At 37.1% G+C, this 19,800-nt stretch overlaps 1 protein-coding gene across 5 annotated transcripts in view; it reads left to right on the top strand.

Moving 5' to 3' along the window:
- LOC102697796 (stAR-related lipid transfer protein 13) overlaps positions 1–19,800 on the top strand; it is a 127,511-nt gene that overhangs the window by 64,045 nt on the left and 43,666 nt on the right. The window contains exons 1-2 of one of the 5 annotated variants that reach the window (XM_015342006.2): positions 4,525–4,580; positions 14,919–15,121. The exons of 2 other annotated variants lie outside the window; for them this stretch is intronic. In XM_015342006.2, the coding sequence (XP_015197492.2) occupies positions 14,959–15,121 (163 nt within the window). In that variant the 5' untranslated portion in view covers positions 4,525–4,580; positions 14,919–14,958. Of the gene's footprint in view, positions 1–4,001; positions 4,581–12,447; positions 12,499–14,918; positions 15,122–19,800 lie in introns of those variants that run through there. 2 more of the 5 variants (XM_069190153.1, XM_015342007.2) reach the window with 2 other exon arrangements.

Genomic DNA, 19,800 nt, shown 5'->3' with positions numbered 1-19,800 from the left:
AAGGGATCCTCCAAACCAAAGAGTTCATACAGTACATTCATGCAGGCACTCTCACATTTCATTATCCTCTTACCACAGTCACAAGCAGACCAGAAGGAGTTTCCCATTTGCTGCTCATCTTACAAGAGCATCCTGTACATTTGTTTTAGTCAAGATCAGGCTATCTTGCAAGCCAGTTCAGCTTGATAATGCTTGTTACATTTCAGGGTATGCTGTTGAGTAGCCTTGTACGGTACCTGCTCCTAGCTATGAGTCTTTTGCAGTAAAGTGATACAACCCTGCAGTCTTTTACAGTAGGTTCTGACACTCCATATGAGCAGTTTCATGATGTTATTGCATTGCCCTGAAAAGGACCATACAGAGTATTAGTCATCTTATATGTTTGATTGTGATACAGTTTTGATATGCATATCCACAAAACATCTAGTCTAAGAGTTCTGAGTGTTTTATTGTGAGATTATCATCTCCATATTGGATTTCGTAAAGCCACATTTCACATCCACATGTTTAATAATGACACATGCAGCATCGTAAATTCTTCCCACTTTTTCAACCTAATTGTCAGTGCCCATGTTTTTTGTTTGTGATTATAGCGCTTTATCATCTTGTTTCTTCTGATGAGGTAATGCAGTATGCAGATCAACCATTTCATGAGCAGGAAAGTCTAGATGTTAATACTTTGGCTTGTTATATTTATTCATATAAACGAATATGTGCAGTATAAATGGCTTTATTTAAGGGTAGACATAATAATGCGATGAAACATCACAAACTATGTATCTCAGTCTTTCTCTTCTCTAAAATTGTGTATGTAACATATTCCATTTTGGTGCTTGCGTGTTTATGTTTATTAAACCTAGCACACAGCTGTGATTTTTTCATCAAATGTATATAATGTACAATTGGCACTTTATTTCAGGTCAACTTTCAGAGCTTTTTTTTTGCAAAAAAATATTTGTTTTAAATATCAGTATAGGTGATTTTATCATGAAAAATTATGTTAAGGTTTCCTGCTTTTTTGTACTGTTTAAATCAGCTCAAAACTTTCATTTACAGTAGGATTATACATGTTAACTGGAAAAGACCAGACCAATTTTTGACAAGTAATGAAAAACCACAGGTAACTTAAACAATAAACAGTACTACAGTAAAATAGTATAGGAATAGAAAGACACCACTGAGACAATTTTAGTAACTACATGATGCCATATTTTAATTTATGACACAAAATTTCCATTACCCTTTTACATTGCCTTAATGTTATGATTTCAAAGTACTCAGTGTCGTCTTGGGGTTTGCATTTTTAGTAGTCTTGACTGACGGAAAGTACTTCTTCAAGAAGTAAGAAAGTGGTGTAGGCAGAGGCATGCAGTCCTCCTAGGATATGGATATGGTTAACCAGCTCCTGACCTGGGATGAGGCGTTTTTCTGCAATTCCCAAGCGAGGGAAATTTTTAGCCTTGACCTTTCAACTATGACATATAAACAGAGGAGTCAATGACTTCAGGAACATTCCCATTGCTCCAACTGATCTTTCTCTCAACCCCCCTTGTCTGTTTTCTTTTCTCATCCTTGACTGTCTTCTAGCTTGGCAGATGAGACCTTTTTATTGTTAATATTTGGATACCCGTCCAAAACTGATCTTGAAGTAGGACTTTCTCCCTTCTCAAGAAGGGCAAGAGTGTCACAGCTTGTTACTCTATACAAACCTTCAAGCATCCTATTAGGAAATAAGGCGGATATTGAATTCAACTTGCTGTGTTTTGGTTGCCAATGCTTCAGTGTGTTTTCTGGGAGCTAATTTTGCAGAAAGGTCATTAGTTACCATTTATATTCTTCTCTCCGGTCTTAGTGAATATAATCCTAGTTGTTTTATGTCAATATTACTGATTACCCTTATTTTCTGAAGCAAGCATTGGGGACCTCTTACTGTATTATTTCGATATTGCTGCTTCTTCATCTAATTAAAATCTGTGAAAGCATGCCTATGCCTAAGCAATCTACTATAAAGAGTGTCAGAGCACCACTACTAAGTGTATGCACTTACAAAAGGAAGGGTAATTCAGTAAACAGCCTGCTACTTGCCTGCCTGGCCATTCATCACTTCAGGCTGATTTTAATTAAGTTTGTTTGCAATTATCACACTTGTCATACTTGTCAGTATGCAGTTAATTTTGCGGGTGTCTAGGAAGAAAACAAATTACTTCCAGAGTGCTGCTTTTTTACCCAATAAAATAAAATTATAGCTAATATATGATTAATGAAGGTTTTTGAAATGCCAAGAGGCCATTCACCCTTAATATATTCACCATACTAATCCTAGAATCAATAATAGCTGTGTCTTCATGTTTTCAAGCTTCTGCCTTTTTTAAAGTTGATATATGCTCACTGGCCAAATTAGGAATATTAGGATCCCATGTTATAAATAAGAAGCTAGCCTTCCGCAAATGACTAGAACAGCTACTGTATATAGGACAGAGCATGTAGTCCATGTAGTATGTATTCCAGAAGCTTTTGAAATGTGTGCAGCACTATCCCATGTTGTCCCTTGTAGAAGGATCACTTTCTGTTCAAGTTTTAGTCGCACTGCATTTCAATAAGAGAATGTGGATTTTCTTTTTGTTCTGAACAGGATGGAAATCTGTCTCAAGATCTTCAAGCTTTCCAGACATTAGCTGCTAATATAATGTTCCTTTAGCTAGGGATTTGTAATGTTTTGGCTGGAGAGTGTCAACACAGAAACACTTAATTCTGAAGTTTAATTTCAAATTAAACACTCATTACTTTGAAAGGATATATGCTTTGATTGTAGGATGCTTTAGACTTTTGTAGGTAATTATTAGTCTTCATTAAAGGTAGAGTCTTTTGAAAATTAGTTTTGTTCCAAATGTTTGTTGTTGGCAGGTTTAAACTTTCCTTAAACTCAAAGGTGTTGTGTGGATGTTCCTTTTTAGTTCTTGTGTCTTCATCAAGGTGTGAATGTTTCATAGGGAGTTTAAGAGTACAAGTGAAAGAAACTTGAACACAAAACTCTGACCTCAGAGCAAACAAAGAAATGTCAGTGCAGGAATTTTACTTACTCCATTCTGAGACTCCAGTAGGTTACCAGCCACCTCCTGTAAGCTGCATTACACCAGACACAAAGTAAAGCAGTTATAAACGTTTTAGTGGTTTATAATTTTAATGTTTTCAGACATCCAGGCAGCATCATATGGTCCTTTTTGCATCGAAAAAGTCCTATGTACCGTATGTACTGTATGATAACCTGTTCTCATTTCTCAATACCAGTACTTTAACTGCCAATTATTAACAGTAAAAGAAGTTACATGAATGCCTTTGTGATTAAAAATTTCACTTCATTCATTGAGTAGTTTCTGAATCATGAAAAGGTTATGATGACATAATTTTAGTTTTGATTTGAGTAGCTAGCCTGCTGAACAAGTGCTTAGAACGTTTTACAGTATGTTAAGTTTAAAAAAGAAAGATATTCTAAGAAAAAAATACAAGCCAGTTAAAGAGCATTTCTATTTAAAAATTGTGTCTGGAGGGTGAATGAAATATCTGTAATAACTCAGTTTATATTCAGTGGTCAGTAGGTCACTGACCTCTTGATCTTAGACTGGACAGCTGCAAAGTTAGTAGTATTTTCTTTTGAGTGCCAACAGACATGAGGTGAAAGTAAATACTGAAAGTAAAATATTTTATATTGATTTATGCGTACTTTTTAAACTGCCATCACATATTTGCAAAACTAAGGTTCCTATGAAAAAATGAGTTTTCATAGAACATAATCCACAATATCACTTGATATGATTTGAATATCATAACTTAGTTTCATGCTTTGCAGATTTGTCTTATACCTTTAAACATATCATTGTATCGATGTTTATATTTTTAGTGAAGGACAATAGCTGAACAAGGACTGTAGTTTGTACAGTAAATATTAAGATCTGAACGAAGAATAGCACGAATACAAATATCTATAACGTTTATTTTGTTAGCAGACAATATAAAACACTTCCAGAGTTTTTGTAAACAAACAATCTTTTGCTTGTCAAGCATAAACAGGTTTTCTTTGACTTGCCGTTATGGGAAGGCGAGAGTGAGAGAGAGAGAGAGCCCCCAGCGCTCTGCAAATGTAACATGCCGAAGTGGAAACTTCAAACAGCTGCACATCTGGTCCAAGCCTAGACGTGTACAGCGAGGTCCTGCTCAAGGGACGCTGTCCGTCTGTTTTGCGGAGGACAGAGTGAAAAATCCATCAAAACCTGGAGGACGCTTTCGCAGAGTTATGCGTTTGTTTTCCGACGAGAGCTGTTTTGTGTCGCACGCGCTGCAAGGTGACGCGGCTCTGTGATTCAGGTGGAGGGGTAGTATTTGCGATACGAGAGTTACACGGTGGACGAATAGCGTATTTTGGGTGCAAAGGGGAGATCGTTATGATTCCGGATTTACGATGACAACGAAGCGAAAGTCTACGAAACTCCAGTTAAGGCGATCTTTAAGTGAACAGTTGAGAGATTCCACGTCAAAGGCTTGGGATTTATTGTGGAAAAATGTCAGAGAAAAACGACTCGCAGGTCAGTACCACTGTAAAACAAACCATGCAGTCCAATTGATCGGCTCACTGCTCTGGCATTGGGAAAAATCTGCTTTTTACTTTGTATTTACTTTATTCTGTGGAGAGATTTTTGTTGGGAAAAGAGTGGGCTATATGATATAACACTACCCAATGCATTTAGCATCTAGCTGTCATCTGTAAAGTAGAAATGTAGTGTTCAAGACCGTTTCCTTCTCAGAAGTGCGAATAAGAAAAAAATCATCTCTTTACCCTTGCCTTGTTTAACTTTCTGTGATTACAGCATTTACTAACTTTCATAAAGTTTAAGTACTCAATTTGATTAAATAATTTGTTTAATCATATTGATGACGCTAAGATTTAAAAGATCCATCTTAACATGCACATTTTAATTTGCCAAATGAAATATCAGCATTGCATGTCCTCTTTGGCGAACCCGGTTTGAGAACAACTCGCATTACACCGCTGACGAAATTGTCCACAGCAGTGAGCCAATATTTGCCCATTTGTTTATGTTTAAAATAATTATTTAAAAACAGCTGGCTCTTACTCACATTTTTTCAAGTGTTTAACATTATTGCAAACACGCTTTAAAATAATTGGAGGAGGCAATACTGTAGGCTGAATAGCTATTTTTCCAGTTCATGGTGGAAATTATCGGGCTTTTTCCAACTGCGGGTTTTCACTGAGTTGTGACTGGGCATGACAAGTACAAAATAATAATTAAAGGTGCTCTTCTACCTATTAAAATGCCATTATTATGATGTTACGTCCGAGTATACAAAGAGGTTAAAACTTACATTTCGTTTAATTTTATTATATTTTCGATTTCTTACAATCAAAATATTTAATTATTTTGTATTTAAAGTATGTACATTTTATGGATTCGTTCCAAAAGTCAGTAATTTCATTTATTTAGATAGGAACCTAAAGTCTGAGAAGGTTGAAAGGCTGAAGTGTACTTGTTGTCTGAGCAGCAGAGCATCGTGTCTGTTTGGAGTGCAATCAGAGCGCCCTAGAGATGGGCATGCAGACAGACATACTGTACTGTATGAGCCGTCTCTTCCCCTAAACTTTAGGAGCATAGTACTATGCAGTAATTTAAAGCTGATTTGTTTAAGACTCAGCTGCCTAAGATGTCATTGCAGTACCGCTCGGCAATTTCTAGTAGTGTTTTAAAAAAGGCAACGTAGGACGGTTTGGCTGTCGTTGACAGTGACTCTGGCGATGTCAGATGGTGATGACAACCAACAGATTGCCACATGGAAGTACGTCATTATGACACTTTGAGAGCTATCAGAATTTTTGTTGTAAGATGTAAAATGTTTCATTTTCCTAATGTTTTTGAAGTCTTGGGAGGCCAGTAATGTTTTATGAGTCAAAGTAATGGTAATTGCAGCAACATTAGCTTTCACAGTGCAAGGAAATCAATCAATATTGGCATTTTAGATGGAACGTGTACCGCTAGCAATAAACGTCAAGTAGGAAAATGTGTTTACAAAGTGTCGCAACCGGTGACACAATCTGTGTTTTTTTTTTCAGAAATGATGGTACAGACACTCAGCGTTTGTGATGTTTTTCATGCGTTTTGTCCCTTACATAAACGCAATTGAGCTCATTCATTGCTCATGGTGGTAGTGGAAGAAAAGGTCGTCATCTCTCCTTGACTGTTTTTGGTCGAGTACTTTTAGTGTATTGCCTGTCTGCTTATATTCTCCTCAAGTCCAGTTTATTTTTTTCTCTTGGCGTTCGACACGTATTGCAGATTGTTTTCGTATGTACGTTGTTGTTAGTGGAACAAATTTTATTAAACTGTGAATTATCACAACAGCACCTTCAAGGATCAGCAAACGCGCCTCTACCCATTGCAAACCACTCTTTTCGAGCTGAAATCGCCTGCTTTTCTTTGGCATCTGTCTTTTAAATAATTTACATACACCCCCACATATTTTGGTATGTACAGACGGTACACATGTAAAGACGTACCGTATAAACATATACAAACATGTATATGTTTTAGTAGTAGGTGCTGCATGTCAATATGCTTAATTTGATGAAAGATAAAGGCTTTGTTTTTCCAGTTATTTGAAAAGGCAGCTCTGCTGCACTTTCCAGATTTGCTCCCAGCGCTTTTCAATTACTGGGCCACCATGTATTTTCGTACTGTAGCTGTGTATTGGGATTTGTCAGCTCAATTTGCTGTAAATTGCCACTAGGTGTCAGTCAATTCAAGATACTGCAAATACGCTCTCCTGTTTTTTTTTTTTGTGCCGTTATATAAAGGCTGAATAATCTTCAGTTTACTTGGCAAATATCATCATGTTTTATTTGTAATCCGTGGTATGCATAATAAAAAGCTTTTGTAGAAAATGGATTATGATGAGCAGAAATAAATTTGCATCAGTCTGTTTTCAAAGTATCTTATGAGTCATATTGTATCCTGTTTTAAAGTAATGAGCAGGGTATACTGCACAATGAAAACAAAAGGCATAGAAAAGTGTATGATTATTCATTTCTTTAATATTACATATTAAATAATATAATATAAACTTCTTATATAATACTTCTTGCTCGATGACCTTCCACTCCTGGCAGATTGAAGGTGAGACACTGATTAGGACGAAAATGAAAATGCACAACCCACAGTCGTAACAACAGTAAAACAGGTTGTTAATTGCCAGCTGCAGACCATATTGTTAGGATTGCTGACATATTAATCCCACATTCTATTCCATATATGTATTCCAGTTATGTGCTATGGCTCTGGCAAATAACCCAAGACCTTGTGCTGATGTTTACATGCACATAAAACACTGCAGGGCCTTATTTGGGTAGCATAATTATAGCTGAATGATACAAAAGAGTTGGCAGGAGAGTTGGGCACAACCCTATCTTAAATATCCATTAATGGCTTCTTTTTCATTTGAACTACTTTCCAATAGTGCAGGTTTTCTGAATCCTGTTCACTACCATCTATCACTTGATTTCGAATTTTATATCTCCCGATGGATTTTAAAAAGTAAGGCCTGTGTGTGGGTGTTACATTTTTGTAGCAAACAATAATGTAGCCACATGTACATTATGAATGTATTATATTCATTTTTAATGTATTCCATTAAAAATAAATGGTTGCCTGCTAGATTTGCCAAATGTCCCTGCTGCGAGGTCATTAACATGGCATTCAGAATGAAGTGTAATGAACAACAATCTTTTGCATATGGAGGGAGACCTCTCTTATTATTAAACTTTTAAAAATATGATTTCTGTGGCTTAACGGCAGGTGAAATCACTAAAAGTGTTTTCTGTGATTGTGGCCATAATCCACAGGGAGAGCATTAACTTGGAATGAATGAAGGTTCAGGGAGTCAAGAAGTTAAGACTGTAGATGAAGTGGGTGGGCGGCATGGTTGTGCCATGGATAGTGTTGCAGCCATGCAACACTGGGGCTCTGGGTTCAATTCCTGGGCTCCTATCTGCTTGGAGTTTGTATGTTCTCCCCATGTTCATGTGGGTTTCCTCCAGGAACTTTGGTTTCCTCCTACAGTCCATAAATATTCTAGTAGGTTAATTGGCTTCTGGGAAAAATGGCCCTGAGTGAGTGTGTGTTTTTGTGTCAGTGTTTGTGTCTGTGTGCAGTGGACTTGCCCTGCAGTGGACTGGTGGACTCGTCCAGGGTGTATCATGCTTTGTGCCCAATGCTTGCTGGGATAGATTGCTCCAGCTCCCCCGCAACCCTGTAGTGGATAAAACACTTAGAAAATGGATGGATGGATTAAGACATGAGGGCAGCACAGTGGTATATCCAGGCACTTCCATGTTCAGTGTAGTATGTGATGCAAAATCGAATTCAACGTTTATCTTGGAGGAAAATTAAGAGGGAAAGTGTGCAGCTTTTTTTTCCCCAGAGCTTAATGGATGTTTGGAAAAAGTAATCATACTATGTTGTATGTACAGTATACCATAAGTATACCATGCTTTCTTTTGAATCTTGCAGGAACGTTCCTAAGCAAAGTCCTAAAATCTGCGAGCTGTAAAAGAACTGGATAGACATCAAAGAGCATTTTTCCTTTTCATGTATGCAGTTTTTGTTTAAGTAATCAGCTCCGGTGCTAGTTAACTGAAAAGTGCAATTGTTGCTCAGTAGACTTTTTTGGTGTTAAAGGGGAACTGCAGTCCCGATTTCTCAGACCGGTTCTTAAATCTTGGTAACAAAATAATTAATTGATGGCATTGGAAAAATATTTCCGAATTAAGGATGAAATTGTGAAATTTGTTAAAGTACTGTATGGTCACCATGTTGTCGCAAAATGCTAGTCCTGCCACGGGTGAGAGCGAGAGTTCCCCAGAATTGTGATGTAAACTGGCCCTTCCTGCTCACTAGTCACTGTAATGACTAATCTAATGCGGTGTTTGAGTGAATGAGTACAGGTTGTGCCAGCTGACATTTCACTGCAATGTGATTCGCGTTAATAAGTAGTATTTGTCTACAAAACCATTGTGAAGTCGAGGGCAATATTGCACTCCTTTCTAACTCTGAAATATACAAATAGCATTTCAGTTCTCCTTTTAAAGATAGAAAAACAATAATAGCTGATGAGAACAGAGTAAACCATTTTTCTCTTTTATTACTGGAGGGAATATTTTCACCTCTAAGAAGGTGCTTCACCATGTTGTGTAAATGGAGGTTTTAACCTGAGCAGTGTTTGGATGACAGCTGATGATGTATCTCAGGAGCAGCTGCTACATTTAGGTCAGGCTCTGTACTTGTTACAAAAGCTTTCTTCCAGTGCTTTGAGTGTAGGCTGTAATAGCCTACAATATTTTCCACTGTGTTGTTGATGTGCAGCATGTGGTACTTAATAAATGAAAATAAATTACATAAATATCCCTCCCAGTATATAACATAATGTATGCCTGTTTAAAAGAACTTTTGTTTAAAAAGCTTTCAGCTATAATTGTAGTGCTATTCTAAATTATTCTGGATTGCCTTTTTTGCTTAGAGGTAACTGCGTTTTTAGTAGACATTTCCAGTATGGGTTCTTTACACATTAGAAGGGAGATATTTCACTGCAGTTCTTGCTTTAGAACTAAATTTGGGCCCGTTTTTTCCCAAAAAGACAAATATTTATAAAAGTAAAAAGGTATTGGCTTAAGATAAAACCAAGCTGTTTCACAGTACACAGGATACAGACTAGCATAAAGAACAAGACTCATTTATTACACCAAGATAAATACCCCAAGCTCCACCCCCAGCTCCTCCTGATTGGCAGGTAAGATTCCATTTAAGGTCTCAGGGTCTATAACCTGGCATAAATAGCTGAACAACAAAGAACAAGGACAAAACACATCCACAACAAGTAATACACTTACAAATTCAGACACAGCTAATATACCCATTAACAGTACAGGGTCACAATAACAAAATGGAAATGCACGAAAATACTGGCCTTCATTTTCATTCCAAAATGATGGTCATAAATACAGAAACAAAGATTACTGTATATATAATGTACAACTTACATCGTTAAACATTATGTATAATATTGTATCTCTCTGTTCAGTTGTCAATGAACATTAGAAGAACTACAAACAAATGGAGGTCATCCAATGGACATTAGAAGAACTACAAACAAATAGAGGTCATTCAACACATATTTTAACTAGATATTAATAGTTTATAGATCTGATAATCTCCTTCCTTGAAAGATTCCTGAGAAAGAGCATTTTCCCACCAGCAATTCAATGAGCTACATGTTAATTTTTAAATGTACTGTAGGTGCTCCACAGATGTAAAGAGAGATAAAGGAACATATTTGCTTCACCCAAAATGGTTGACTGTTTTAAACATTGTGGGAACTATGAAAATTGGGGGTCCTTTTTACAGAAGGCAGAAAGCTCAGATAGCCTCCACACTCTTGCCCTCAACAAGAGCCAGCATTTCAATGTGCGCAGAGGGAGTAGTGGTGAGGACCTGCAGTGGGGCATTGCACTGAAGGATGACATTACAAATCATGATTAAGTTATTTGTAATGCTTTTAACAAAAAAAAAGACATAAGGCTATAAAAGCAATATATCTGACAGCCACTTCTGACCTTCCCCCTGGCAGGAAAACAGTGTAACTTCAGTCATCACACATTGTCCAGTGACACTCCCTGAGTCATTTGCTATGCTGAATCCTGAAGCTGTTTCTAGCAGGTTGCCAGCATATCTTTCGCTCACATTGCTACCTCTACTCCTTCATATAATTGTTTTTTCTGTAACAGCTTTATCCTGAAAATAGTTAGAAAGAGACTAACCTGACAAATACAAGGCAAGAGCATGGCAAGCAAGTCTGGATGGAATGCCAGTCCATGAGAGGACATGCACACACGCGCAAGGGAGTGACGTTTAAGAAATGCTAATCAATCTCACCAGCATGTCTTTGAACAATGGGACCAGAGCACCGAAAGAAAAGTCATGCAGACACAGGATGAATGCACAAACTCCACACAAACATCATCACAGGCCAGAACTGGACCCAGGACCTGAGAGCAGTGAGGCAGGTTTGCTGACGGTCATGCCTCTGTACCACCCCTAACTGTATGTGTAAATAAATATCCTGTTAAACTACTCCTGTTAAACCCCCTGTCATTTCCCAACTTTTAACCTACAGTATGTGACGATAAATGACCTAAAATATACAATTACAATCACAATTAGAAGGGGAATTAGAGGAAGCTTGAAAGTCCTAAGGTACTTCGATCACGTGTGCCAAGCACCTCCTGAGTACTAAAAAGCAGACAAATTATGTATAACCACTTGTTTGTGTAATGGTGTGGCAGATCACGACTCTATATCAGGAGTCAGATCTACAAAAACATGTTATTTTCAATTAACATTATTGTTCATGCTGAATCCCTGGCTATATACTGCAATATAATAATATTTAGCATCTCTTTGGTAAATCTTGCTGAAATGTGTCAGTGATTTGCATTCTCAAGCTATTTTCATACTTGTTTACCCAACATGGTTTTGTCTATCAGCTTACAAAAATCTGAGGCATGGTTTTCATTGTTGGACATGTTACCCTGGTCTCTATATAAAGATACTGTGCTTGTTAGGACAGGCCTGACTTAGAAGAATTTCACTGCACAATAGCTACAGAACGGTACAATCACATCCCTGTAAAACCTAGTTTGTACAGCGATGACTTTGTCTTATTTTCTCTTCCATAGCTCATCTAAACATAAGTTACAAAAAGGGTGTTTGGGGGAATTACAGTATGAACATATTCCCTTCTCTACTGGGTAAATAACAAGCATGCTCTTTTATTTACTGTATGTTTTAGATACAAGCTTCTTAATTAATGGGAGTAAGAAACAGTGTTTCATGGACTCCATTTAGAATTAAGACAAATTAAGAACAGACTTTCAGGTGTAGTTCCAAAGGGAGGAAGAACTCAGCTCTACAATTCTCTACAGTTCTCTCTTAGTCTGGTAGACCCATAAAGCTCCCTTTACAAACTTGTGGAATGTGAGTGGGCATGGCCAGTGGCTCTGGTTGTCCTGAAAACTGCTAATAAGCTAGTGTCAGTCCTAAAAGTCCCATGGTGTTTAATAAGGAAACCAGAAGTGAAAGAATAATCATACATGCAGCCTCACAACGAAAATGTTAAATTATTAATAGCATTATACTTGGAGAGAGTGGTAACGTGTATTTCTCTCTTTTTTTAAACATTATGAAACTTTAAGGGAATAGAGATCTAAAATAACAAACCAGACCTGACTCAGAATCATCATCGTTCCTGCCTGATCCGCAATACAACACATAAAACGTGACACAACCCACATTAAAGGGGTTTTCTCATACTTACTGCAGTGTTCTCGACAGAGTTAAACAATGCTTATTGTCACAAAAAAGAGGAGTCACCTACTTACAGGTAAGTCATTTTAACTAGTGTATAGAGTTGTATTGTAGCCAGTGACAAAATTTGCTGGATGTAAACATTTTTGCTATTTATTTTATAGCTATTTTGTCTATGTATTACTATTTAACCATTGGACCAATCTGACCTGGTCCAATCTCCAGTTCAGGTAAACGTTCATGTTCACTGAAGACTTGAAGACTGCAAAGATTTTTATGTACACATTTGTCTCTAATCTAGTGTACAAGGGTGATTCATGGCAACAGTATGTATGTAATTGTAATGAATCTAGGACTTTACAAAATTGACATTGGGCTGCATATTAAGTTAAAAAAACATTGTTTGAGGGTATTTTAGGTGTGTTCACGTTGCTTAACTGCTTCATACCTGTAAATTGTTGCCTACCTTATTTTCACCAAGTAATCTCCTTACTGCAAGCATATATATATTCCACTTTTTAGATCAATAAGAAATGTGTGAATTGTAATTTTAGATGAGGTGGAGTATATGCAACATTAGTCTCAATGTAATGCGAGTATTGTTGCACCTCAGATGCAGTGTGGGCTAATTAAGCATGACCAAGTGGGAACGGGCAGTTTTATTTACATTAGGTGTTCAAGCTACACTTGTAGCAAAGATCTGGCCCCTCAGTATACTGTAAGCCCATGCCTCTTGAATAACTAGAAACTGTTTTTCTTCAGAGCTTTTCTGTGTGTGAAAGGGCCTTTACTAGACAGGCTAGAGTTTTGATTGCAAGCTGAAACAGTACCACCCCATACCTGAGCTAACAATTTTCAAATGCAAACAGCTTTACAAAAATACGACTCCCATCCTGGGAAAACAAGGGGGGTGTTTATTTAAAATGACCAGCATTAGACCGAAGCCTGCCATTGAATTGTGGCCTTTGTTTGTTTCACCTAGAGGAGCACAGCAGCTGGGGATCAGTGGAAGATTGCTGTTTATTTAGGTCACATGCCTGCCTGTTCTGTTCAGAGGCATAGCAAGGTTCCTACACTTTAAAATTCAACAATGTGATACATAGTATTTTGGAAAAGGTGTTTTGGATACATGTTTTTTTCTTTATGCTGTACTTTACACTGAGCACTATTACACTGAACAGTCCAACATACATGAAAGAGCACAATTTCATACATTGTTATGAGAATAAAAAGATGTTAACAGTCAGAAATCTGCATTTACTGAACCGAATAAACTATCACCTAACATTGTTACCTTCTAAATCATCACCTGCAGACTTCAATCTGAATTTACATCATGCTATTTTGTTTTTCTTTAAACATATTGGGGATTTTCAAGTTAAGTTTAAAAAGATGTTAGATTTTAAAAGGTCGGCATTTTAGGGATTTTAAAAGGTAGCGTTTGTAGATTGTCATTGGGCCCAAATTGAATGCCTTCATGGACTAAATAGTAGAGTTTTTGAAGGCTATTGTATGGACAGAGGACAGAGATAAAACTTGTGTAAATTGGGGAATGACTGTACAAACTCCACACTAATAGGAGGTTAAATCTAAAATTTAAAAATCCCAGGAAACTGGTGCCTATGAGGGATCAGTGCCAACCACTAAATCACTGTGCTGCCCTGGATGAAGAAATAGACAGATTCTTTTGTCCTGTTTATCAAATTAAAATTGAGATTGAGCTTTATTGGCATGGCCAATGAATAACAGTGTTGCCACAGCAGAAATTATTAACCCATTCTGCTCACCCTTCTGATGTAAGAACTGTGCTTTCTTTCTGTGAGTCTTAGGTCAGTGGAACCTGGTGTGAAGAAGATAATTGTAGGAACTGATCTGAAAGCATAGGAATGGTAAAGCTGGTAAATGTTATCTGTGTTAGTTATACTGAAACTCAGGGCTGCCTCTATTGTGTAAACCACTATTAGTCTTTAGATTGGATTTTTTAACTTAGAAGGAGGACAATCTACAATATCTATTAAACAGCCTTAATTATTTGTTAGACTGAGCCTCAGAAATTATGATGAAAATGATTAGCATTCCGCCTCAGCACTTCGCACTGTAATGAGCAGCAGTGTGAATTCCTTAGTGACGAGCCCAGAAAACTTGGCACCTGACTGTAGCATTACAGCGCTCAGGCTGTTTCTGCACTGGGTGGGTCTTAGGAGTGATGTTTTTTCTAACCCTCCCATCTCTCTGCCTCATTGCTTAGTCAGTTCGGAGGCATGCCTTTGGTATTTATATTTCCCTCCAGCCCAGGGACAACACTTGGGAGAGACTTTGGCTTTGGCTCGGGCAGGTGGGCAGTGCATTCTTTGCCTTTGTGTCATTGGTTTGCCCTGGTCACGTGACAGAGCACCGAAGAGTGAACTGTTGGCACTCCTCCTAAGACCAGACTCTCCACCTTATTTCACTCTTGTTGTTTTGCTTCTGTCTCAACCGTTTATTACTGTGGACCAGCCAGTCCGAGAACACAAGAAGGAGAAGGGGAGCTACAGAGATGTTTAGGGAGCCCCCTGAATCACCGGGCAAGATGTGTTTGAGCAGCATGCCCCCTGAAAGCCAGGACATGTACCTCAGGTTTGACCACCGCAGAAAACGCTCAGGCTATAGACTCAGCAGGATAATAGCAAGACAGCAACTTCTGAAGAAGATTGCTCAAGGTACGAGTCTTTCATCACATCAAGGGAAACTACTGTTTACTTAATTATCTTTTTACTTCTGTCTCCCAATCTGTTGTAACCGTTTTGATAGTTCAGTTGTTATACGACTTGTTTTTAAACATTAGACATTTAAACATTACAAGTACCTTCACATTTTAAAATTATATAGGCATGTTAATATGGTTTGACTGATGTAAGTGTTGTGAAATATGTTTAACTTGTTTCTACTGTGCCGCTGTGTAGGCATAAGGAGATCAGAAGCAGCAGTTTCTTATAATGCACCATGTCCTTAAAAAGTTAGATCCAAAAGTAGTTGGTGAGCAGCATTTAGGAATAATTTTATAAAACGTTTTTCTTTCAGTCATTAGGTTTTTTTAAAACTCAGTCAAATAAACTGCATTTCGCCTTGCTCTGAGTACTTTGGTGAAATCACCAAGCTACATGTTTCACCCAGAATTGGTATGTCATGCTGAAACGTTAAAAGAAGCAAACGTGCAGATTAAGTAAAAATACTGGAGCACAGTGTTTGGAAAAAAAAACTTTGGATTTTGAGAACCAGGAGAAGGAAATAATCAGCCATTCATTTACAATAATTTTATTCCCGCTTCATTATTTTTCTTGAAGTACTACAATAGCACTGGTACAATGGTAAAAAAAATTCACCTTAGATTTACCGACAAGGTTTTTCCTAGACTTGAGATTTTCTACATTTTACTGTTACAGTTGTTCTTTTGCTGGGACTTAACAATCTTTGTTTTAAATGCCATAAATTCATATTTACAGTTTGTACTGTTCAATCTATCCTAAAACAGAATTTAGGCAAGCTGGTGGTTATGTTACATTTTCACAATCTATTATTAGTTAGGTGTTCCCAGTGCTCACAAAGAAAGTGAGTGTCTAGGCAGTGTTAATATAAATCCTTCCAGCATTTGTGTGAGCATCTTTGGTAAGAAAATAGGCACAATGCAAACTGTATTAATGTATTAATACAAACTTAAGACAGAACAAATGTAATATTTACATGTCCTTTGTTACTTAGGTACTTGGAAAGTTTCTTTAAAAATCAGCAAGAGGGGTAAAATAACAGTAAAGATTTGCCTTTCTGCTGCAGTGTCAAGTTTATGTTTTTGATGGTGCAGCTCATCCCTTAAAAAGCATTGTTTTCTTAACCATTCTTCTAAGAAACAAGAATTTGGATCTTGTTCGCATATTCTCTGCCAGGTCAAGTAAATTGGGCGAATTAATTTAAATAGACTGCTGAAGTCATTTGTGAAGTGCTTTAACAGACTTTTACAAATACTGTAATCATTATAAGATTATATAAAATTATAATTTCAGTGGAAAAGTAATTCAGACTACACATGTTGTTCTATCTTTAGTTCTGTAAATACTAAATATCTGTACATACTGTAGTTGTGTGTATGATAACCTGAGTAATGGTGCAGGAGTGTAACACTACTCATGTAACATTGGCTTTGGGCGACTTTCTGTATTACTAATGACATTCCATACCCTGAAGAAACGCCTGGACGCGCCTGGGCTGGTCTCTCACTCAGAGTGGCACCTGCTGAGTTTCTTCAGGCCATGGGCAGATCATGGAAATGAATAAGGGAAAAGCACTATCTTTAGCTGCCTTTGGGGTAATACTGCAGTGGTTCAAAGAGTGACCATGGTAAAAATTATCTTTTTATCAAATGACTGTAAAAAATTAATCAAATTTTCACAAATGGTGTGTCCTCGCTGTGTTTGTTTGGGGTACAAAAACATACTGGTGGGTTGATTGTTTTCTAGGAAAATTGGCCCTGGTGTGTCTGTGTTTGTGTTTGTCCTGCTGTGGACTGGCGTCCCATCCAGGGTGTATCCTGCCATGTACCAGATACTGGGATAGGCTCTGGCTTCCCTGCGACCTGAATTCGAAGAAGCAGTTAGAAAACAGATGGATGGAACAATACTGTATACTTCCACATATTCTAAGTAGAAGTCATACTGTATATGAATTATATTTTATGTATACATAGATACTTGTGCTCACATCTTTGTAATGCATGTTTGCAATTAATGCTTCTTGTAGATATTTTCATTCACGTGTTCAGAGGTTTCGATATTTCTTTGACACTAGACGTGCAGATTGAAGTTCTTGCACACTACATGCTGCTCGTTAGAAGTAATGAATGAGGCAGCTCATTTATCTGCAGCTATGGCAAGGAGGAGGCATGTAGGATCTTGTAATCATTTTTTGCATGCTTTACAGCTTCCCTGGTTCATTTGTCAGCAAAAAAGTCTGTGCGAAAACAGTATAATGCTGGTTTAAAAAGCAAAGAGACAAGACAAGGGACTGTCTATAATTCTTTGACTTTGGAGGCTGCTGGCAGTGAATACTGATGCAGTCTTGTACGTATAGTGTAGTTTTTCACTATACAGCGTTATACAGCATTGACCTTCTTGTTTTACAACTTCTTTAACATACAGTATACAGAGTTTCAATCTGCATCTACAGTTTGGCACATGAGAATGAGGAAGTGCTTCTTAATTATACCATGCACTGTTCTTTATTCCTACAAATCAAAAATGATACTGTGAAGAAAGCATTATTTTAAGTAAATAAATGGTATCTCAGTGTATTCTGTGTAAATCAATAATTCTTAACATGTTTCCATTTTTGAACTGCAGTTTGTTTTTGCACTTTCCCAGTAGCATTACTTTATCATTAGATTAATTATGTTGAGCCGTGCAGAAATATGAAAGCTCACAGATCAAAGTAAGTAACCAAATGTTTTATATTTTATGTGGTTATCATTTAACTACAAAGCCTATGCAGAAATTCTTTAAAAACCTATAGTGTTTAACTAGAAATTCTGAAGGACTTCATGATTTACAGTAATTTTACTTTTTAACTTAAGTACTGTTATTCCTTTTTAAGGCATGCAGTGTTTCTGTTGGTGCTTAAACTTCTTCTCACTGTCCACACCACAGCAGATATATGGTGTTTGAAATCTGACCAGTGTGAAGGTACTCTATGAGTAATCTTTCTTTCACAACATTGTATATAAAACAGAATGGTGTGTTTTCTTACTAGTGTTGAAAAACAAAGAAAAGATGTGTAAATTGTGCTGTGTATCTAGGTAAAGCTTTATACAGTTTTCTCTGCTTGTCACTGTATTTTTAATTCTTACCCTGTATATTCTGTGTGAATAGCTACAATCTGTTGTGCTTTTGTATAGACAACAGCTGTTGTGTAGACCTGTTTAGTACTTAAAGTCTGATGCTGCTTTTAAAAATGTATTTTGGGCTCTATGCTCTTAGTCTCATAACTGCTATCAATAGAAGGAGCTCAGTGTAATGGAATGCATGTTAACAGTGTGTTGCCTTATACTGGTATTATTGTGGTATAGTTTATTAAGTGAATCTTAATATAATTATTAATATGAATACTGTACAAATAGCATAGCAATGGCAACAATTTGGTTTTATTATGAATCCTCAAATTTTCTCTTCTCCTCATCTTTGGAGCTGTTTTGTAAGACGTCTCTCATGAAACAAAAATGAATGCATAGACGTTCCTCATCGGTTACATTTGTATTATGCATTAGTGAAGTAAGCCCTCACCAAAACTGAGAAGAGCTATCCCTGCATTCCAGCTTCTGTGGTATGTTGACTTACCAAAGCGAAAGTGAATTGGTTAGTCATGTTCTGTTTCATTGCAACTCCCTGTGAGTGCTGGAGAAGTGTGGCATTGCTTTCAGTTGACTCCATATGGAAGGAAAATAGAGGTATGAGTAGAGAATGAGTCCTTTGCTTTCCAGAATCTTTAAGATGGAGGGTTTTTCATGGGGGTATAAGTGAGTTATAGAGCTAGGAACATTATTTTGGGGGGATATTGTCAACTTGGTTTTTTATCTGGTCTCTGCTATTTTCTTGTTTCAAATCAGTCAGACTTAGCAAGACAATAACTCTCAAATGGTGTCGGAAGTTGTAAAAGTGAAGTTGTAAAACCCATACAGGGCTCCCCTTGGTTTGTCTAGCAAAGGGGGTTATGGGGGTTATGTTCTGCATCTCTGTGTCTCACAAAAGGAGTGTGTTTAATCAGACCTAAAAGGATGTTAAGATGTGATCATTTAATCTGTAATAGTCTGGTGTCACAAGCCCAGCAAGTGTTGTGTAGAGGAATAGAAAAAACTTCAAAATACATGGTATTCTATCTTGGTTAATATAAACCATATTTGCTCCATCCTCTTTTATTATTTGTGAAGGTTTGGGAACAGGAAATCTCACTGGTCCTTTGGGACATGTATTTGTGTAACAGATCATCTGGTCATGCTAGTACCAGATCTTCACCAGCCCTCTGTATATTCAGCTACAAACTTAGCATTTGTTAATGGTTTAAGAGAAAAGATGCAATATTGGCATGCACAAATCAAACCTTTATAGAAGGCATTTTTGTATTTGTCCCATAGAAATATACATTTATCGTTTAATGGAAGATTTAGGTTTTTGCTTTTAAATGGTTACAATCTTGTTGTGGACTAGATGATTGACACATCAGAAGTCTTCTACCTGAAGTTACAGGTGTTGTTACGAAGGATTATTTTGATTCTGTTCAAGAATGCTATGCAGTTATACTGTATTGTTCACAAGGTCTAGGAGACTTAGTGATCTTCAGTATGACATTAAATCTGTTA

The sequence above is a fragment of the Lepisosteus oculatus genome, chromosome 5 (assembly GCF_040954835.1).
Source record: "Lepisosteus oculatus isolate fLepOcu1 chromosome 5, fLepOcu1.hap2, whole genome shotgun sequence".
NCBI classification, from domain to species: domain Eukaryota; kingdom Metazoa; phylum Chordata; class Actinopteri; order Semionotiformes; family Lepisosteidae; genus Lepisosteus; species Lepisosteus oculatus.
This window is presented reverse-complemented; position numbering and strand designations above follow the sequence as displayed.